We start from the raw sequence: 20,712 nt of genomic DNA on the forward strand, positions 1-20,712 counted from the left end.
CTCTTGAAGTGAGCTCCTCCACATTGAGGAGACAGGTCGCCAGCTTGTGGAGCGTTTCAGGGAACATCTTTGGGACACATGCATCAAACAAACCCACTGCCTTGTGGCCAACCACGCCACAAAGGACATGTAAATCCTGGACGTCCTCCATGGTCAAATCCAAGCCACCCGATGACTGGAGGAAGGACGCCTCATCTTCCGCCTTACGACCCTTCAACCACACGACATCAACGCCGACTTCACTAGTTTCTAAATCTCTCCTCCCCCCACCTCATCATAGATCCAACCCTCCAACTCGCCCTCTTGACCTATCCAACCTGTCCATCTTCCTTCCAACCTATCTGCTCCACCCTCCCTACCTATCAAATCAGCTCCCCCCCTTCACCTGCATCTACCTATCACTTTCCCAGCTAAACTCCTCCCAGCACCACCTCCACCCCACTCTTTATCTCTCGGCCACCTTCAACCACCTCCCCCTCCCAAAGTTCCTGATGAAGGGCTTATGCCCGAAACGTCACCTCCTCTCCTCCTCGGACGCTGCCTGACCTGCTGTGCTTTTCCAGCGCCACACTTTAAACTCTGACTCTCCAGCATCTGCACTTTCTCCAAAGAACCATTATGACAGACTAAAAGGATTTTCTTCAAGTTTCACTAACAGGATGGTTTGTTTTTGTTAAATTTTATTTTAAAAAACAGGGATTTAAATACCATAATAGCTGGAGTTTTTCAACTCTCATGAATGCCACCAGGCTGTGTTTTTTTCAATAAACTTTAAAGTGCTAGGGTTTAAATAACTTGAGAGCTTGATGGTTTTACATACATAACCAACCTTTCAAGAGCATTTATATCTCCTCCATAAATTTGTGACGCTCATACTATTGGATAATGACCATCCTACATTGCTACACAGAGGAAGGAGAAATATAAACCATCAGACCCAGTCCATAACAATGCTGAAACAGCGAAGAAAGAAATTGAAAGAAGTTCTTGGCAGGTTTGGTTTTAATGATACATGCCCGCTGATGTTGTCAATTTATCGGGCAACTCCTTTGGAATCTGCTACATTGAGGATTTTGCAGGATCACATTGTGCAACTTCCATCCCTGTTGCACTTGGCCATTGAAACTCTAGGCCATTTTTACAGAGACTGAGGGGGGGAAGGGGCTGGATAATAGCTCTTAGTCCTCCATGATCTTAAGCTATGCTTCCACCAGGATCTGTGTGGGACCATCAGTATTGACCCTTCCAGACCTTTACACAGTATGGGATGGGAGCAGGGAAAATTGTAAGCTTGGATGGCATGGACCTAATGATGATATAAACAAGTGGCCCTGTGTCGAATGACTTGATAAACTAGCTAGTCTTCTGTCCTTTCCTTTTCCAGGTGGTCTCATGTGCTAATTCAAACAGAATCTTTTTGCTATTGCTAGAAGAGTATGACTTAGGCAGGTTGGTAAACTCTTACCCTTCCCCCTTAAACCTGATAGAAACTTTTAAACAAGAAAGTAATTTGTATCTGACACAGTTAGGAGCCCATTTGTCTGATTGTTGGGTCTAGTGCAAACTCGGTATAATGCCATCTCTACTTGCTCATATTTGAAAGTCATTTATCAAAGCCCTAAGAACCTTTTCAACTTTGATTTATTGCTGAAGTATCCATCAGAGAGAAATGTTCAGAGTAATTGCTGTCTCAAAGTGCACCCTTGTACATAAGCACAGCTTAATGATCAAACAGAATTTTCTTTCGACCTTTGTAAAGACATGAAATGCTACGTGAAAATATCTCTTCAGTCTGGGCCTCCCTTTCTTTTTCTTCATTGTGGATGTGCCTACACCACATGGACAGAGCCATTAAGAAAGCAGCTCACTGCCACTTTCTCAAGAGTAATTAGGGATGGGAATTAAATTTGGCTTTGCTCATGATATCAATATCCCATGACTGAATAAATACAAAATAGAACAGCTACTTACACCCATGTGCTTTCTTCACATTGTGTATTAGCAGTTCCAAGAGTCTAGTTCGAGTTGAGTTTGGCTGCATCGCTGATCAACAGTTGGTAATACTCTTGTGACTGCATACTTTGATTTATCCACTTGTAACACAGACGCTACCAATCACTGAACCTTCACACTTTCTAGTCTGCACACTTCACACAATCTAGTCTCCTGCATTTGCGGTTCACAATATGGCCTCTTCCACATTGAGGAAACGAAGCATAGGCTGGGTGACCACTTTGCTGAACATCTACGTTCTGATCGGAAAAAAAGACCCTGAGCTTCCAGTTGCCTGCCACTTTAACACACCACCTATGTCTCGGGCTTGCTGCAGTGCTCCAGTGAAGCTCAGTGCAAGCTGGAAGAATTTCATCTCATTTTCCACCTGGTGACCCTGCAGCCTTCCAGGCTCAATATCAAGTTCAATAACTTTAGGGCTTTAGCTCTCCTATCGCCTTACCCCAACCCCCATAATCAGGCCTTGTTATCACATAGTCTGCTATTGCAACCACCCATTATTAGCCACTTATAGTTTCTATTTACAGCTATTCACCCTCCTAGCCAAATCACTATCCATTACTTTGTCTGTCTAACTGTTCTTCCCTCTCTATGGACTCTCCCTACTTATCGTTTACTTCTTATAACCTCCCCTACCCTATCTTCTGCATATAAACCGATGTTTTCCTAGCTGCCATCAGTTCTGAGGAAGGGTCACTCGACCTGAAGCATTAACTCTGCTTTCTCTCCAGAAATGCTGCCAGACCTGCTGAGCTTTTCCATCAACTTCTATTTTTGTCTCTGATCTACAGCATCTGCAGCTCTTTCAGTTTTTATTCACATTTTCTGCAGCAAGGCTAATATATTTTTTAAGATAACTAAGAGTTGCGCCCTTTACAAAGAATGCCAACAGAACAAATTTTCCGATAACATAAAGCGAGATAAACATGTGAACATGGAGCAAATTAAGCCCCTTGATGCTGCTCTGCCATTCAATAAGTTCATGATGATCTGATCGTAACCTGTAAAGACGGTGTCTTTTTATTTCTCTGTACTTTTGATTGTGGAATGAAAAAACAAGGATTAATGAAGCACTATTGCAGGTCTTGTAAGCAAATAACCTTTCTCATATGTATGTCTGTCTGTATGGGCGGCACGGTGGCACAGTGGTTAGCACTGCTGCCTCACAGCACCAGAGACCTGGGTTCAATTCCCGCCTCGGGCGACTGACTGTGTGGAGTTTGCATATTCTCCCCGTGTCTGCGTGGGTTTCCTCCGGGTGCTCCGGTTTCCTCCCACAGTCCAAAGGTGTGCAGGTCAGGTGAATTGGCCATGCTAAATTGCCCGTAGTGTTAGGTAAGGGTAAATGTGGGGTATGGGTGGGTTGCGCTTCGGCGGGTCGGTGTGGACTTGTTGGGCCGAAGGGCCTGTTTCCACACTGTAAGTAATCTAATCTAATCATAACCTGAAATTCATTTTGTGTACCTTTTACACAGCTGCTGGTTCCAGCAGCAATAGATAGTTTGCAGACGAGCTGGATTCAAGGCCTTTGTACTAATGATGAATCAGCTGGGAGCTGGTGTGTGTACTAGCAGTGTTGATGACAAAGGCCTTCTGCCTGATAATAACGTTTGATTGGTTCCAATGCAGCTGAACAGCTGGGGGCTGTGAACGAGATAGGGAATATGCCGTTGGTTCTCCACCATCTCTCTGTTCTTCACAGTAAAGAAATACACTGTAAGCCTGAAGAAAATCTCAATTGCTGTTCGCTGTGACTTTTAATTAATAAGCCCGAGACCTTTTGTGAGGGTGAACCAGTAACCATGTCCCTCCTGTGAACAAATGAAATCGTTGGAAGAAGTCAGATCAAGAAGCAGCATTCCGATCAGCACAAGAAGAATCTCAGCAAATCCTGTGAACAGGGACCACTGAACTGTTTTCCCAGTTCCTCCTTCCTCCCAATAGCACCCTTTTTTTTCTCATATGTATGTCTGTCTGTATGTATGTAAGGGGGAGTTTATAAGGGGGTTAGAGTTTTAACTGGTACTGTTATATGCCAACACCTCATAATTGTTTATCTGCAGTAAAAATCGATTTAAATATAATAAATAGTAATTCTTGTTCATTGCAGAAAACTGAATCTAAAAGATGGATAAACTAGGGAATTCAAAGTATTTAACTTTTGTGATGAATCCAGAAATGCAGAGGCTCAATTTTCAATGTGCTACCCCATGAGGTATAATATGCACATTTCCATTCCACATTTCCACTCACCCCTGATGACCTACCATAGAGTCATACAGCATGGAAACAGACTCTTCAGTCCAACTAGTGCACACTGACCACGTTCCCAAACTGAACTAGTCCCACTTGCCTGCATTTGGCCCATATCCCTCCAAACCTTTCATATTCATGTATATATGCAAATGTCTCTAAGAATCTATCTACCTCTGTCTTAAAAATGTTGAAAGATCGTTTCCACCGGAGAGTCATAAAGTCATATAGCATGGAAGCAAACATTTTGACCCAACTCACCAGTGTCGATCCAGTTTTGTAAACTGAACTAATCCCATTTGTTTGGCACATACCTCTCTAAATCTTTCCTATCCATGTAACTGTCTGAATGCCTTTTAAATGTTGAAATTGTACTCACTTGTACCACTTCCTTTGGCAGCTCATTCCATATACCACCCTCTATGTGAAAAAGTTGCCCCTCAGGTCCCTTTTAAATCTTTCCCCTCTCACCTTAAACCTATGTTCTCCAGTTTTGAACTCCTCTGCCATGGGAAAAAGACCTTGACTATTCACCTTATGTATGCTCCTCATGATTTCATAACTTCTACAAATTCACCCCTCAACCTCCTATGCTCCGGGGAAAATGTCTCTTATAATGTAAAGCCTCCAGTTTCATTAATATCCTTGTAAGTCCTTTCTGCACCCTTTTTAGTTTAATAACATTCTTCCTATAGCGGAACAACCAAAATTGTATGCTATTATGCGATAGCTGTGTTCTTGCGTGATCATGCACTATAGAAAATCATGCAATAAAAATAACAGGGCTTATTAAAAAAAAATAGGGTTGGGACAGCCCACCAAAAATATCCCTCGAAATCGAAACAAATATAGTAGTTAGCCTTGCACTAAGGATAGCACTGTTTAAATAAAGGTTAAATTCATATCGAATAATGAAATAATACAGCACATTTAGCACTTTACCCTGAAAAGGTTTGAAGGTAGCTTCATGGAAGTGGAGGAGGGTGGTTTTGAGGTCGCTGTGTTATGAAGACAGGCATTGATGGTCACCACCATCATCACCTTCAGGTGCAGTTGGGGTTATAGGGTTAGGACAAAAAATAATTAATTCAGAAGTGGATGGTTGTGGTTCATTGTCTTCTGATTCAATTGACCATGTGATTCGCATAAATATTCTATTCCTCCAAGCACCATGACAGGGGATTGAATCGCAAGACAGTGAACACACACTTATGCGAAAGTTCACATTTTACAAACAGCGTTCACCTATTCATTATTCTTGAAGAAGAGACTGTACTTCAAATGTGCCCTTGTCTTGTACAGCCATAACATGATGTCCCAACTCCTGTACTTTATGCTCTGATAGACGAAGACAAACAGGACAAGTGCCTTCTTCACCACACTGTCTCCCTGCAACTCCACTTTCAAGGAACTATGTACCTGCACCCCCTCGGTCTCTCTGTTCAGCAACACTCCCCAGAGCCACCCAATTAACTGTGTAACTCCTGTCCTGCTTTGTCTCACCAAAATGCATCACTTCACATTTATTTAATTTAAACTCCATTTGCCATTCTTTGTCCCACTAGCCCAGTTCATCAGAATCCCTTGTACTCCTAGATAAGCAACTTCACTGTCCACTATACCATCATTTTTGAAGCCACCCACAAACTTATTAACCATGCCTCCTATATTCTCACCCAAATTTTCACATAAACACTGAACAACACTGCCACTGGGAAAGAGTTCCAAAGACTCATGGTGTGTGAGAGAAACAAATTCACTTAATCTGTTTTAAATTGGTCATCGCTGATATATCAACAGTGATCACTAGTTCTAGATTCTCCTATGTGGGAGACATTCTGTCTATGTCTATCCCATTAAGACCACTCAAGGATCTTGAACATTTCAATCAAGTCGCCTCTTCTCAACTCCAGTGGACTGAAGACTAGCCTGTCCTGCCTCTCCTCACAAGGCAACCCACATGTTGCAGCCAATGGTCTGGTAAACTTTCCCTGAGCTGCTTCAAACGTATTTAGATCTTCCCTTAAATAGGTGACTAGTGCTGTGCATAGTACTACAGATGCAATCTCACCAGTGCCCAGAAGCATACCCTCCCAGTGTTTGGCATCATAGGAAGTACACCCATTCCTCTGTATGTGTGAGGGTTCTCTTAATGAGAACCCCCACAAATGATCATGATTTGGAGATGCTGGTGTTGGACTGAGATGTGCATAGTTAAAAATCACACAACACAAAGTTATAGTCCAACAGATTTAATTAGAAGCACTAGCTTTCAGAGCGCTGCTCCTTCATCGGGTGGTTGTGGAGTATAAGATTGTAAGTCAGAATTTATAGCAAAAGCTTACGGTGTGATGTAACTGAAATTATATATTGAAAAAGACCTGGATTGTTTGTTAACTCTCTCATCTTTTAGAATGACCATGTTGGTTTCAGTTCTTTCATATGTAAATCGCAAAAGTTCACTAACTTTAACAGTTAGTATCATGTCGACCCAGATACTGCATTGCAAGTGTGAGGTGTTCTGTGTGAGACTGTCTATGCCCCAATGGTCAGACTGATTCTAATTTTAAAAAAGAGATTTACAGAATCTTACATGGATTCATGCAGTTTTTGAGCAGCGCTCCAAAAGCAAATGCTTCCAAATAAACCTGCTGGACTATATCCTGATGTTGCGTGATTTTTAACTTCCGACAAATGATGAAATTCACGAGTGCAGAGCTTGTTAAAAATACAGGTTAAAAAATCATAGATCTGTGAGTTTGTTCACGGTTGTTGAATGTTGTTGCTATTTTATTTTTGGCGCTCACACATTCACAGGATTGGACTGGCGAAAGTGTGGAGGAGGTATCCAAAGATGTTGCTAGAAATTGATCATTTTAAAGAGGAGGAAATGTGGGATCATGCGGGTTTGCGTTCGTTTGAACAAGGAAAGCTGATGGGAGATTTAATGGAGGGGCATAAAATTGTGAGGACCCTAGACAGATTGAGCAGGAAAACCCTGGTTTTCTTAGCAGAGAGGTCAATAAAGGGGGATGAGGGGTTGGGCATAGTCTTAATGTCATTTGTGGAAGGATTACAGAGAACTTTAGAAGCGTTTTGACTCAGCATGTGGTAGGAATCTAGAATTCACTACCCAAAAGTGTGGTACTGGCAGAAATTGCCATCACTGTGGAAACCTCATTAAATATACAGTTGAAGTCTACAGAACTCCAGAGCAAGAATTGGAAAGTGAGATTAGGCTGACTAATCTTTTTTATGATTTGGCGATGCCGGTGTTGGACTGGGGTGTACAAAGTTAAAAATCACACAACACCAAGTTATAGTCCAACAGGTTTAATTGGAAGCACACTAGCTTTCGGAGCGAAGCTCCGTCATCAGATGACAATCACCTGATGAAGGAGTGTCGCTCCAAAAGCTAGTGTGCTTCCAATTAAACCTGTTGGACTATAACCTGGTGTTGTGTGATTTTTAACTTAATCTTTTTCAGCTTGACATAAACATAATTGGCCTAATGCCCACCTTCTGTGCTTTGCTTTTATGATTCTTTAAAATGATCAGTCTGCTTAAACTGGTACTTTCACTAAATGAGATTTGCATCAACTCTTAAACCAACTATTCCAGTTTCCCAGAAGGAGCAATAGATAGCCAGGACAGTACACTATAAGGTCACTGGTGCACAACAACTTACTTGCAGTCTTTAGGGGCATAAGTCACTTGAAATTGTCAGTCTTCCAAGGTCCCCTCATGAATTCCCACAAGTAAAAGTCTTGGTGAAAGCTACTCGATATATTTGGCCTCCATTATAAAACAGATCCAAACTCGAAACGAGCTCACCAGGAGCTGAAAGCTAGGACAGCATAACCAATCCTATCCTTGACCTTTCAAGTTAACCTTTCTTCGATGCACTTGATGCCACAAAGCTGCGTTTGTGGTCTGGAAGCACAGCCAACAGGCAATGTCGTAGACCAGCACTCCAGTATTTTCAGGAGAATGCATTGACTACAGATGTGGCTACCCAGGAAAGGGTTAAAATGGTTGGCACTGAATGAAAAGAAAAACAAATCCATTAAACCATGTCCAATTATTTTTGTTGGCAGTTTTGCCAACCTCCAAGACTGATGTATGGACCACACAGCTGATTGCTTTCTCAGTGGTGATTACATTTGCTTGTATACATGCCCTTCTCGATGAGGTGCTCAAGTTAATTCTTTTGTTTACCCTTTACCATTTTATTATATGGGAAGTTGGTTGAGTAACATATTCCTATTTCCACCCAGAAAAACCAAATCTGCTTGGCGCCAGCCAAGACTCTGCTTATCTCAGAGGGAACAATAAAGTTTTTATAGCTCGTTTCGCACTGGGAATAATCTGAGAACGGAGTATTTATTTTATAAATGTGGAAAAGTGGTTGCAGCTGCTATAGAAATGTCTCTTTGAGTTGTCAAGCTATTGTAACAATGGAGGGGACGTATATTTGTTGATTTGGAAATTTGAGGCTAGTGCAGAAATGGGAAACCTGTTCAAATGAAAGTTAATGGCGCACGTTTGGCTTCATTCTCAGGTCCTGAGGACAAATATAAGAATCTTATTTTTGCAATTATCGATCTGGCATTTCCAAGACAAATATAAGAGCACACCACATGGCCGTGTTGCTATTCAAAGCTATTCACAGTGGAATGAAATGAAAAGGTGTCAGACCAGAATCTACATTCAAACTTGGGGATTTTTGTTCCAGCTTGGCATTTAGTTTGTTCAACGTTTATATACCGAAGGCACATACAGTGCTAAAGACATAACATTTGGTCTCGGCCCTGCAGAGAGAGAAGCTGCAAAACAGCAATTCAGCACGTAACTGCAAATGGAGAAGCCCCTACTGAAAACTGCAGAGCTGCCTTCAGTAAATAAGGGCAGGTGGTGCTGTGCAACAGCACCCTGAAGGAAAACAGAAGATGCGAGAAACACTCAGCGGGTCAGGCTGCCTCCAGAGAGAGAGAGAAGCGAAACAGTCAATGTTTTAAGTCAATGAGCTCTTTAGTACTGTTGAAGTTTCTGACAAAGCTAAGCTCCCACTGTTTGGAGGGCATAAGGTTTCCATTGACACTTCTCTCAGCAAAAATGAATGTTTTCAAGGAACTAAGGAGGAAAACTTGAGAGAAGAAGAATAAAATATATTTAAAATTAGCCTTTCTGAAGTTATTGGGTAGCATTTCATTGCTTGTACTGATAGACCAACTCTTCCAAATCGTCTACTGATATCGAGAGACATACTGAAGACTTTCTACCTCTCCTTCAAGATCTTGTCATCTAATTCTCTTCAAGAACCACAGTGTGTTCCTAGCTGAACTCACCTCCCATTTCTGTTTACTGAGCGTTTGCACCATACATCCTCCTCCTTGGTGAATTTAAGCTGAACCTTAACCCCAACCCAGTTTTGTCTTGTTGTATTTATCTGTCCTTTAACCTTGACTGCTACATGGACTCTGATCCAGACCATTACAGGGTCACCTTTACCAGCAGAGCCATCGCTGAGCATTTTTTCATTCCTCTCTCTTCAAGTTTACCTGATAAACTCAAGTTTATGATACATGCAAAAGCAGATGCTGGAGATTGGAAATAAAAACAGAAGATGTTAGAGAAACTCAGCAGGTTTGACAGCATTTGTGCAGACTTATTTGTGCAGTCACACTTAACATTTCAGATCTAAGGTGATATTTCTTTAGAACTCATTTAGTCTGTTTTTCTACCTTGGTTTTAAGTAGCTTAGCATTAAAATACTGTATTTCCCATTTCCAGTCTACCTATGTGCAATGTATTTAATGACTGCTACGGACAGAACTGAAAACAACTTATAGCAGAAGTAGAGGTGACTTGACCACGCCAAGTCAGCTAGTATACTTTTTACATTGCATCTCTCTAAATGTCCCCCATTTAAACAAAATAGAAAATTGCATTTTTTATAATTTGCAATTACAAGTTACCAAAGGTACCCAACATCCATGGTCAACAAAGATATCATTTATGAATAAAACTCTGATAATTCTAGACTGTCCCACTTTCATCAGTTTCTGCACATGTATTTCATCCATTATCTCTAAAGTGTTGGGGGTTTTTTAATGGCATTCTTGTGAGTTGTCAGTTTGTCTCACATCTGCTCATTATTGAATTGGTGCTCCTTCCTTAGGGACTGTCATTCCCATGGTGAGTGCTTGATCAGAGCAGGGCAGTTATCTTTGAGATTCAATATCAGTGCTAGTTGATAACTTCCAGAGCATCCTAAACTGTTTGTATTCATTTTTATTTTAATTCTAGTGAAAACTACCTCCTGTTCTGTACCCCTCTACATCATTAGTGGTAATGTTCACACTCTGATGAAAAACTTGGCAAGCACTTTGTTAAAAGCTCCATGAATCCAACAAATCATTGCATTGCTTTCATGTATTTTGGTTGCTGCATCTCTGCTATAGCTCTCATCTTGTCGGGATTCAGGCAAAGTCCTTTTGCTGTCAGTACATGACTTAGGTGTTTCAAGCATCTTCAATGGCATCTTTTTCTTGTCCAGCTTCAGTTTCATCTTTAGCAGTCACATTAGATTCTGGTCTTGATCTGTAATAGCTGCATGCTTAGTGTCTTCACATCACTAGATCACCCAAAATGGTTTCCACTGGAAGATCACAGACCATCTCGTGTTGTCTCCCTTAGTACTCTTCTGGCAGAATGGAAATGTCAAATGGTATATGCAGCCACCCCTGTCTCCCAAGATGGTGTCTAGCATGTAGTTAGAGAACGTTTGCCTTCATTCAACTTCACTTGCTAGTTACCACTCTTTACATTGGAAAGTTGTGGCAAAATGTCTTCAATGATTGTCACTGGACAGTGAAATCTCTTACAGTTTATCGGGAACCAATGGATATATACATACTCTTAACTTTCACAGCTATCACTGACATACAGAGGGATCTGGGTGTACAGCTCCACAGATCTCTGAAAGTGGCAACGCAGGTGGATAAGATGGCCAAGAAGACTTGCTTTCATTGGTCAGGGCATTGACTATAGAAATTGGCAAGTTATGTTACAAGCTCCTACAAAACTATAGTTAGGCACAATTTTGAATATTGCATGCAACACTAATAGAAGGAGATCGATGCTCTGGAAAGGGTGCAGAGAAGGTTTACCAGGATGTTGCCTGGTGTAGAGGGTTTTAGTTATGGGAAGGGTTTGGATAAACTCAGATTTTTCTGGAAAGATGGAGGCTGAGTTTTAAAAAAATGAAAGGCATAGATAGGATGGATAGTCAGAGGCTTTTTCCTAGGGCAGAAAGGTCAACTACAAGAGGGTAGTTCAAGATTCAAGGTGAGAGGGGGATAGTTTATGAGAGAAGTGTGGGGAATGTTTTTCACACAGAAGGTGGTGGAATGCCAGTGGGGGTGGAGGGAACAGGTGTGTTAGCAATGTTTAAAGCATATCTTGATAGACACATGAACAAGAGACAAACAGAGGGATAGAAACCATGTTTGGACAATAAGTAGTGGGTCGAAATAAGGGTTAGAATCAGTGCAGGCTTGTGGGCTGAAGCATCTGTTCCTGTGCTGTATTGAATTATATTGTATACCAGGATGCTAATTCAGTCTGGAGCAGTTGACACTTTCTTGATCACACCCTTCTTTTCTAGCCCCTCTATCTTGTCTTCCAGGCTGGGCTTAAGGGCAGCTAAAACTTTCCTCAGCAGATGTTGAGTTGGTTTTGCACTGTCATCTACTTCAAGATGCTACAACTGAGCAGGACAAATAGTCACCTGCAGTACTTCCAGCATGCAACTCTTCCTAAAACAATGACCTTAAACCACAGGAGTTAACCAAAAGCTGTGACATACTTAATGCCAGTACACACATTTCCATACTTCGAAGGGGGGAGTGAGTGGGGTGGGGTTCGATATTGTAATTCTTGTGTGGATCTGCAACCAATTACCAATCTAGGCCATATTGTGGAGAGGATGCGTAGGGTCTCAGGGCACAGCTTGATTTGGCGTGGGTGGGGGGGAGCATGGAGGACACTTAACATTTACAAAAGCTTGAGCCTCATTCATACAGTGTTGGTCCTTAGGGCTAGGATTTTGGGAGTGGTGGATGGATGGAAAGGAGAAAGTGGAGGGTAAAGTTTGATCTTGAGATGAGGGGATCCTTTGATTCAGCTGAAAGCTGTGTTGTCTAAACAAAGCAGTGAAGTACTTTTCAGATGGGGAGGGGAAGACAAAAGTTCCGATGGGGTTTGTACTGGGAGAGCCTTGGGGCCAGGTTGTATAATTGTTTTAATTTGCACATAATCCAGTATATCAATGGAGTCATGTTTTGTTTCTTTTTTTATTGTAATAATGTGTTTTATCACCAAAATACAAACATGCAATGCTGCAATTTGATTTTAACAATAAAACAGAAGTGTACTACATGAAAGAAATGAAGGTAAAATGGAATAAATTAAGCTATTTACATATAACACACATTTGAAGATTTCAAAGTCACAAGCAAAAATACAATTACACTTACCCCAGTAGTGTCCCATTATAATACTCAAAATGCCAGAGAGAATTCCCTTCTCTATCCACATAGTGTTTGAGTTAGCTGCAGCTTCAATTTCCATTCATGAGAATCTGATAGTCTCTTCCTTAGATTATCATATAATTCAACTTAGACTTTTTTTTTCCAATTACATAAAACTGCTCTTTTATCTCAGGAGCAATAATTTTACAACTTTCAAGCTATGAGTGTTGCCCTTAGCTCAAAAGAATGGCAGAATCTTCTAACTGAGAGTTTAACTCTGTTTATTTTGCTTATTTGGTAACTCTCTCTCTTTCAATAAAAACTCTCCAGGAAGTCGTTCTCTAATGGTGTGTTTATAAGAAATTTCTATGGCTACAAAAATGCTTACAGTTAATCAATAAACCCCTTCAGATGCATTGAAACCTAGATACCCCTCATTCAAAGTTCAAACATAAATGACAAAATCACACACCTTACACTTCACTTCCTTCACGTCCTTCTTTCACTTGATGTTGTTTTGGTTTTGGTTCCCTGTACTGCAGACTATATTCTATTGAGAACGGCACTGTCATTCAGAATTTATTTTTATCCATTCAAGGGATGTTGGCATTGGTGACTAGACCAGTATTGTTGTGTCTAATTGCCCTTGAGAAGGTGATGATAAACTGTTTCATTGAACCACTGCAGTCCTTGGGGTTTAGTCTTTTCTTGTATCGAAAATCCTTCATTGCTGGTATCATTCTAGTAACTCTCCTTTGCATTGCCTCCAGGGCTCTATTTATTTTTTATATCCTTAAATTGTATGTCCAGAACTGAACACAATGTTCCAAATGTGGTTTGACCAATGATTTGTAGCTTGGTGTCATCTGCAAATTTCAAGATCTCCAAATAATTTACATTAATCAGAAAAAGGGTCTTAACATTCATCCATGAGGAGTACAATTTTTATCTCCAACTTGAGAAATGCCTATCTATACCTACTTGCGGAACATTTCAGAGAACACCTCTGGGACACCCGGACCAACCAACCCAACCACCCAGTGGCTCAACACTTAACTCCCCCTCCCACTCCACCAAGGACATGCAGGTCCTTGGACTCCTCCATCGCCAGATCATAGCAACACGACGGCTGGAGGAAGAGCGCCTCATCTTCCACCTAGGAACCCTCCACCACAAGGGATGAACTCAGATTTCTCCAGTTTCCTCATTTCCCCTCCCCCCACCTTGTCTCAGTCCCAACCCTTGAACTCAGCACCACCTTCCTAACCTGCAATCTTCTTCCTGACCTCTCCGCCCCCACCCCCACTCCGGCCTATCACCCTCACCTTGACCTCCTTCCACCTATCGCATTTCCAACGCCCCTTCCCAAAGTCCCTCCTCCCTACCTTTTATCTTAGCCTGCTAGACACACTTTCCTCATTCCTGAAGAAGGGCTCATGCCCGAAACGTCGATTCTCCTGCTCCTTGGATGCTGCCTGACCTGCTGCACTTTTCCAGCAACATATTTTCAGCTCTGATCTCCAGCATCTGCAGTCCTCACTTTCTCCTATCTATACTTACCCTTTGTTTTGGATCTTTTAGCCAGTTTCTATGTCATGCTGCCATCAATCCCAAACATTCCCAATTTGCTAATCAACCCACCATGTGGCACTGTATCAAACACTTTCCAAAAGTCCAAATATACAGCATCCACAATACTAACCACTGCCTGTATCACCTTGTCAAAAAACTCAGTTAAATTTGTCAGACATGACCAGCCCTTGACAAAGCCATGTTAACTGTCTAGTATTAACTTGTTTATCTCTAAGTGTATATTTATTTTATCCTGCATTATGGCCTTCATCAGTTTTCCCAGTATCAAGCTATCAAGTCTGTAGTTTCCTGGGTTATCTTTTGTCGAGAGTGTGTTGCTGGAAAAGCACAGCAAGTTAGGCAGCATCCAAGGAGCAGGAGAATCAACATTTCAAGCATAAGCCCTTCATCAGGCTTTATTCCTGATGAAGGGCTAATGCCTGAAACATCGATTCTCCAGCTCCTTGGATGCTGCCTGACCGGCTGTACTTTTCCAGTACCACACTCTCAACTCTGACCTCCAGCATCTGCAATCCTCATTTTCTCCTGGGTTATCCTTTGCCTTTTCTTAAACAACGGCATCACGTTTCTAAACCTCCAGTCCCTTTGGATTGATCCGCTGTTCACACAGGCCTGGAAAGTTTCTGGCCTGGATGGTTCTGCAGTTTGCTCCATTACCTCTCTCAGCAATCTCGGGTGCATCCTATCCAATCAGATTCCTGATGAAGGGCTTTTGCCCAAAATGTCAATTTTCTTGCTCCTCGGATGCTGCCTGACCTGCTATGCTTTTCCAGCACCACTCTAATCAAGACTCTGGTTTCCAACATCTGTAGCCCTTGTTTTTACCTTGCATCCTTTCCAAGCCTGGTGACTTCTCTACCTGGAGTGCTGCCAGCCTTTTCAGCAGCTCATATTTAATCTGTCACTATACTGCTCAGTTGCTGAACACTCACATTTTCAACTGGGCCTTTATCACCATCTTTTAATTTGGTAAAGATGGAAGCAAAGTATTCATTTGGTACCTCTGCCATACCCTTTTCTTAAGTGAGCAGCTTAACGTACTTGTTTCTTATAGGCCCCACTTTATCCTTCACTAATCTTTTACTATTAATATGTTTGAAGAATGTTTTACTGTTTGTTTTAGCGCAGCTTGCCAAACTTTCCTAATGCTTCCTCTTCACCTTCCTTATTCCAGCCTTAGGCTTTCTCCAGCATTTGAGATACTCTTCCTGATTTCCATTGATATTATTATTCTGGTACGCATCATATGCTTCCTCTTTCTTCCTTATTTTCTCATCAGTATCCCTCGTCATCCATGGTACTCTAGCTTTGGATATGCTGCATTTATTTCTTATGGGTCTGTACCTAGCTTACACCCTATTCGGCTGCCTTTTGAAAGTCTCCCATTTCTCATTCACTGTTGTATCCATCAAAATGCATTTCCAAACAACCTGCCTCAGTTTAACTTTTAGACCCCTAAAATTTGCCCTTTTCCAATCTAGTATCATAACCCTTAACTGATTTTTTATCCTTTTTCGACTTGATATCAAACCTTATTTGTTATGATCACTATATCCCAAAAGCTCCCCCACTCTGATGTTTGCCACTAGTACTGACTCATTTCCTGGGACAAGATCCAGCTTCTTGCATAGTAGGGCTGGAAATGTAATGTTTCTCCCCTTTATTTCACCACACTCTAACTTTTACCCAGTCTACTTTAGGGAATTTGAATCACCAACTACCACAACCCTACTTGACCTATAGATTCCCACAGTTTGCCTGCAAAACTTCCCTTTTATTTCCTCCCACTGTTTGGAGGTCTATAATAAATACCTAACAACGTCACTACTCTCTCCTGTTGCTCACTTCTAACCACGCAGATTCTAATTCAGGGACTGCAACACCTTCAAGGGCAATGATACTATCTTCAACCAAGACTGCTACACTTCGTCTCTTTTTACCCATCCCGATTCTGTTTAAAACCTTTTAACCCTGGATGTTAAATATCCTGTCCTGGTCTGGCTTGAGTCATGTTTCTGTTAATCCTACTATGTCATATCTCCTTAGAGCAATTACTGCTTTCAGTTCCCCAGTTTTGTTCACTACGCCCCATGCATTTACATGAATACAATTTAACCCTGCCCTAGCCCATTTCTTGCCCATCTGGAGTTGATCATTTCTTTGTTCACTGCCAATAGTCATCCCTTCCCCCATTTACTTTCCCCCATTCCCCATCTTCTCACTTTTTTGCCCTCACTTCCAAAGCTAGGCTCATTAGTCAATCCACCCCATTGCCTTATAAGTTTATATCCATCCCCAGGAGATTAGTTCCATTTCTGCTCAGATGAAGCCCATCTTTTCTGAACAGCTTTCTCCTTTCCCTGAAGTGATCCCAATATCCCTAAACGTTAAACCCTTCCTTTCTGCACCATCCATCTACCCCCAGATTTACATCCTGATGTGTCTTTACCTAACTGGTGAGACCCATAACACAGGTAGTATTTCTGAGAATACTACCCTGGAGTTCCTGTGTTTCACCCTGCTCCCTAACTCCTGGAAATGGTTCTGCATGTCCTCCAAGCAGTCCTGCCCTGTGAGGTTGGTGCCCTCCCAGCCACTGGTTGTTCCCCCTCACTTACGAGAAGTTATCCAACAGTTCCAATATGTCCTGAAACCCTTGCACCAAAGAGACAATAGACAATTTGGGACTCATGATCTTGGCTGCAAGCTAGACTGTCTGTCTATCTCTTGAACTACTAGAGAGCATGCATTTAAGGTCAGAGGGGGTACGTTCAAAGGAGATGCGAGGGGCAAGTTTTTTACACACTGCCTGGAACATGCTACTGGGCTAGTGGTTGAGGCAAATATGATAGGGGTGTTTAAGGGGCTTTTAGATAAGCACATGAATAAGCAAGGAATGCAGGGATATGGACCAAGGGCACGCAGAAGGGATTAGTTTAACTTGGCATCATGTTTGGTGCAACATTGTGGACTGAAGGGCCTGTTCCTGAGTTGTACTGTTCTATGTTCTATGTACTGAGTCACACATTACTACCACCTTTCTAATCAGCCTATCACATCTCTCTCTTTTACCAGAGTAGCCTCATGTACCATCGCACTATAATGTTTTCCTTTTGTCATCCACCCCCAACTCAGTCATGTTGCTCACTAAATAGGTATCAAAAATTTCATATCTGTTAGACAGTGCCAAGGTGGGTTTCCTCCACCTGCTATCTCTTTTCTTTTCAGCAAATGGTCACTCAGTGTCCTGCCATCTCTGCACTCCTCTTTTCATGCCAATCACAATGTGGTGTACCCACTGTCTGGTATGAGAAACCTCTCTCCATCTTGAATGGTGTGCAGTGAGGAGAGGTGCTGCTCTGAATCAGTCACATGTGTGATGATGCTGCTGCTTTAACAAGGTTAGGTTGTTGTTCTTGGGCTTTTTTTCAGACAAGGTTGTAAAAGCAGCGATTCTGAAAAGTCTAGGTTTGAGGGTTTTAGGGTCAGTTTGATTATAACTAACAGATACCGCCACAGGCAAAAGGCTTCCAAGTTAAAAAAAAACCTACAATAAACGGGGAGTGGCCAGTTGTCCCAGCTCAACTTTTCTCTGGTTTGGTTTGGGTTTTAGCAGTCTGGCTGTTCACTGAAAGCAATCAGTCTGTTTGAGACTGCTGATCCAAGAAACAGCGACATGGAAGATGGTGTTCCATGCGGAATCCCTCCGCCATCTCTCTCCCTCCTGTAAGATGTTGTGTTTGATTTTACCTTTTGTGCCAAAGGGTTTTTACAGGGATTGTTGCAGGTATTTGGAACAGCATCATTAAGTTGAGATGATCCGTTGGTTTTCGGTTAGGCTAAGTTATTCTATAGCTGAAAATGTGTTGCTGGAAAAGCGCAGCAGGTCAGGCAGCATCCAAGGAGCAGGAGAATCTTCAGGAAGGGCTCATGCCCGAAACGTCAATTCTCCTGTTCCTTGGATGCTGCCTGACCTGCTGCGCTTTTCCAGCAACACATTTTCAGCTCTGATCTCCAGCATCTGCAGTCCTCACTTTCTCCTCGAAGTTATTCTATATTCTGTTTTCTTTTGTTTGAGTTTCATTCGGTAATCTTGTAAATAAATTCTGTTTTGTTTGAAACTAAGTGGTTGGATCAGCTGCATCCCTCCTGGAATATCAACTAACACCTGCTTCAAACACCTAGTAAAGTTGGGGTCCGGGATATATTCTTGACATGTTTTGAGGGGTCTGTCCTGGTCCATAACACATATTGTTCAAGGACTGCTACCCTCTGGCACTTCACGCAGATGTGACTGTGCTAGATATCCAGTGGATCCAAATTATCCCACATTTTGCATGTCACACATTTCACAGGCTTTCCCAGAATCCCTGCCATCATTACTAATCGAGATTGTGCATACCGCTGAGACTCTGCTATCTCTTAGCCACAACCACATTTTCTATCAGTCCCCTTCTCTCTCTTGTTTGGTTTGTGGAGAAGGGATGGAGAGAACCACTACAGTACTGTAAAGCTTTTTTTGGGGTGGCACAGTGGCTCAATGGTTAGCACTGGTGCATTACAGCACCAGGCACCTGGGTTCATTTCCAGGGTGACTGTCTAGAGCTTACACATTCTCCCTTTGTCTGCATGACATTCCTCTGGGTGCTCTGGTTTCCTCCTACAGTGCAAAGATGTGCAGATTTGGTGAATTGGCCATGCTAAATTGCCCATAGTGTCCAGGGATATGCAGGCTAGGCGGATTAGCCATGGGGAATGCAGGGTGGCAGAGATGGGGTAGGTGGATGGGTCTGGCTGGGATGCTTTTCAGAGGGGCAGTGTGCATTCAATGGACTGAACAGCCTGATTCCACACTGTAGGGAACCTTTGAATTACCAGGTCCTCCATAATCCCCCTCCTCAACTGCACCCAGTGAGCCAACGTTGCCCAGAATCCTCCTTAGTCATTTCTCACTACTGTCCTTCTTGAAAGTCAGCCAATCCCCTCCATTATATTCCGCTGTTTTTTTACTGTTTTCTTCTGCACAGTAGATTACTTACAGTGTGGAAACAGGCCCTTCGGCCCAACAAGTCCACACCGACCCGCTGAATCACAACCCACCCATACCCCTACATTTACCTAACACTACGGGCAATTTAACATGGCCAATTCACCTTGACCTGCACATCTTTGGACTGTGGGAGGAAACCGGAGCACCCGGAGAAAACCCACGCAGACACGGGGAGAATGTGCAAACTCCACACAGTCAGTCGCCTGAGTTGGGCATTGAACCCCGGTCTCTGACGCTGTCAGGCAGCAGTGCTAACCACTGTGCCACCGTGCCACCCACACAGTAGTTGTCATGTTTGTTTCCACCATTCAGTCTGCCATCTGCTTCCTCAAACTACTTTCAAAATTCAGCTTCAAAGTATTCAGCTTCCCTTTCAAGACAATATTGCTTTCCATTATGATAAGGTCTCTCCATTATCTGGAATCTCTCAAATTCAGCATATTCCCCCTAGTTTCATTGAAAAAAACACCTTTTTTTGTCTAAGCCAAATTATGTCTATCTTTTACTTCCTCTGTGTATCTAGCCAGGCTGTTGATACATGTTCAGAAACGTACTATTGTCCATTTCAATCTTCCAAGTCCATTATACTTGATGTCACCAACAGTAACCACTATTTGCTATCTCTTGCAACCCTAATTATGGCCTGTCTCCGGAACTGTTCCTCATTATTTCTCCCTTTGCCTATAACCTATTCCTGCGATTGTGGCTGTGCCAAATGTTGACTTCGAAACTCTTGTTCACAAACAGATGGAAGAGTTAAAGACACAACTTCGTGTGGCAGAGGACACTCGGGATGGGATTCGTAAGGACCTGATTGAATCCCACAGGAAGGTCCGAGAGAATGAGGAAGCTCAGGAGGTGCAACGGAAAGAGAACCTGGAGCTCAAGCGAGTTTTGAACGATGAGATCCGTGAAAAAGAAGCCATCCAGAATTCCAACGAGGACCTCAGAAATATCATTAAAAAGATTGAGAGTGAAAGAATCAGGTATAATGCAGTCAAATATGGCCACTTGGCACACAATACCCTCCTCATAAACACCAGAACTGCCAAATTACTGCAAAATGTTCACAGTCCCCACATTCAAAGCAGAAATAATTGTGTGTTAAATGCACATAGCAAAAATGTACCAAAAGCCATTGGCATCAAATCCTTTCCAAAACTGTATCCCAAGCAACCAAGGTTAAAATAAACTGTAGCCCAAATGCACATTGTTAATATTGTACCCTGAACACCCAGTCAAATTGAATTCATAGTCATCAAACCCTTT

At 42.3% G+C, this 20,712-nt stretch overlaps 1 protein-coding gene across 1 annotated transcript in view; it reads left to right on the top strand.

The window, feature by feature from the left end:
• The window catches only part of crocc2 (ciliary rootlet coiled-coil, rootletin family member 2), a 300,372-nt gene that overhangs the window by 171,575 nt on the left and 108,085 nt on the right, over positions 1 to 20,712 (top strand). The window contains exon 24 of the mRNA XM_043702904.2: positions 20,191 to 20,429. Within this exon, the coding sequence (XP_043558839.2) occupies positions 20,191 to 20,429 (239 nt within the window). The remainder of the gene's footprint in view (positions 1 to 20,190; positions 20,430 to 20,712) is intronic.

Source organism: Chiloscyllium plagiosum, unplaced genomic scaffold (genome assembly GCF_037043375.1).
Source record: "Chiloscyllium plagiosum isolate Xiang-an unplaced genomic scaffold, Cpla_swu_hap1 HiC_scaffold_13, whole genome shotgun sequence".
Taxonomy (NCBI): Eukaryota; Metazoa; Chordata; class Chondrichthyes; order Orectolobiformes; family Hemiscylliidae; genus Chiloscyllium; species Chiloscyllium plagiosum.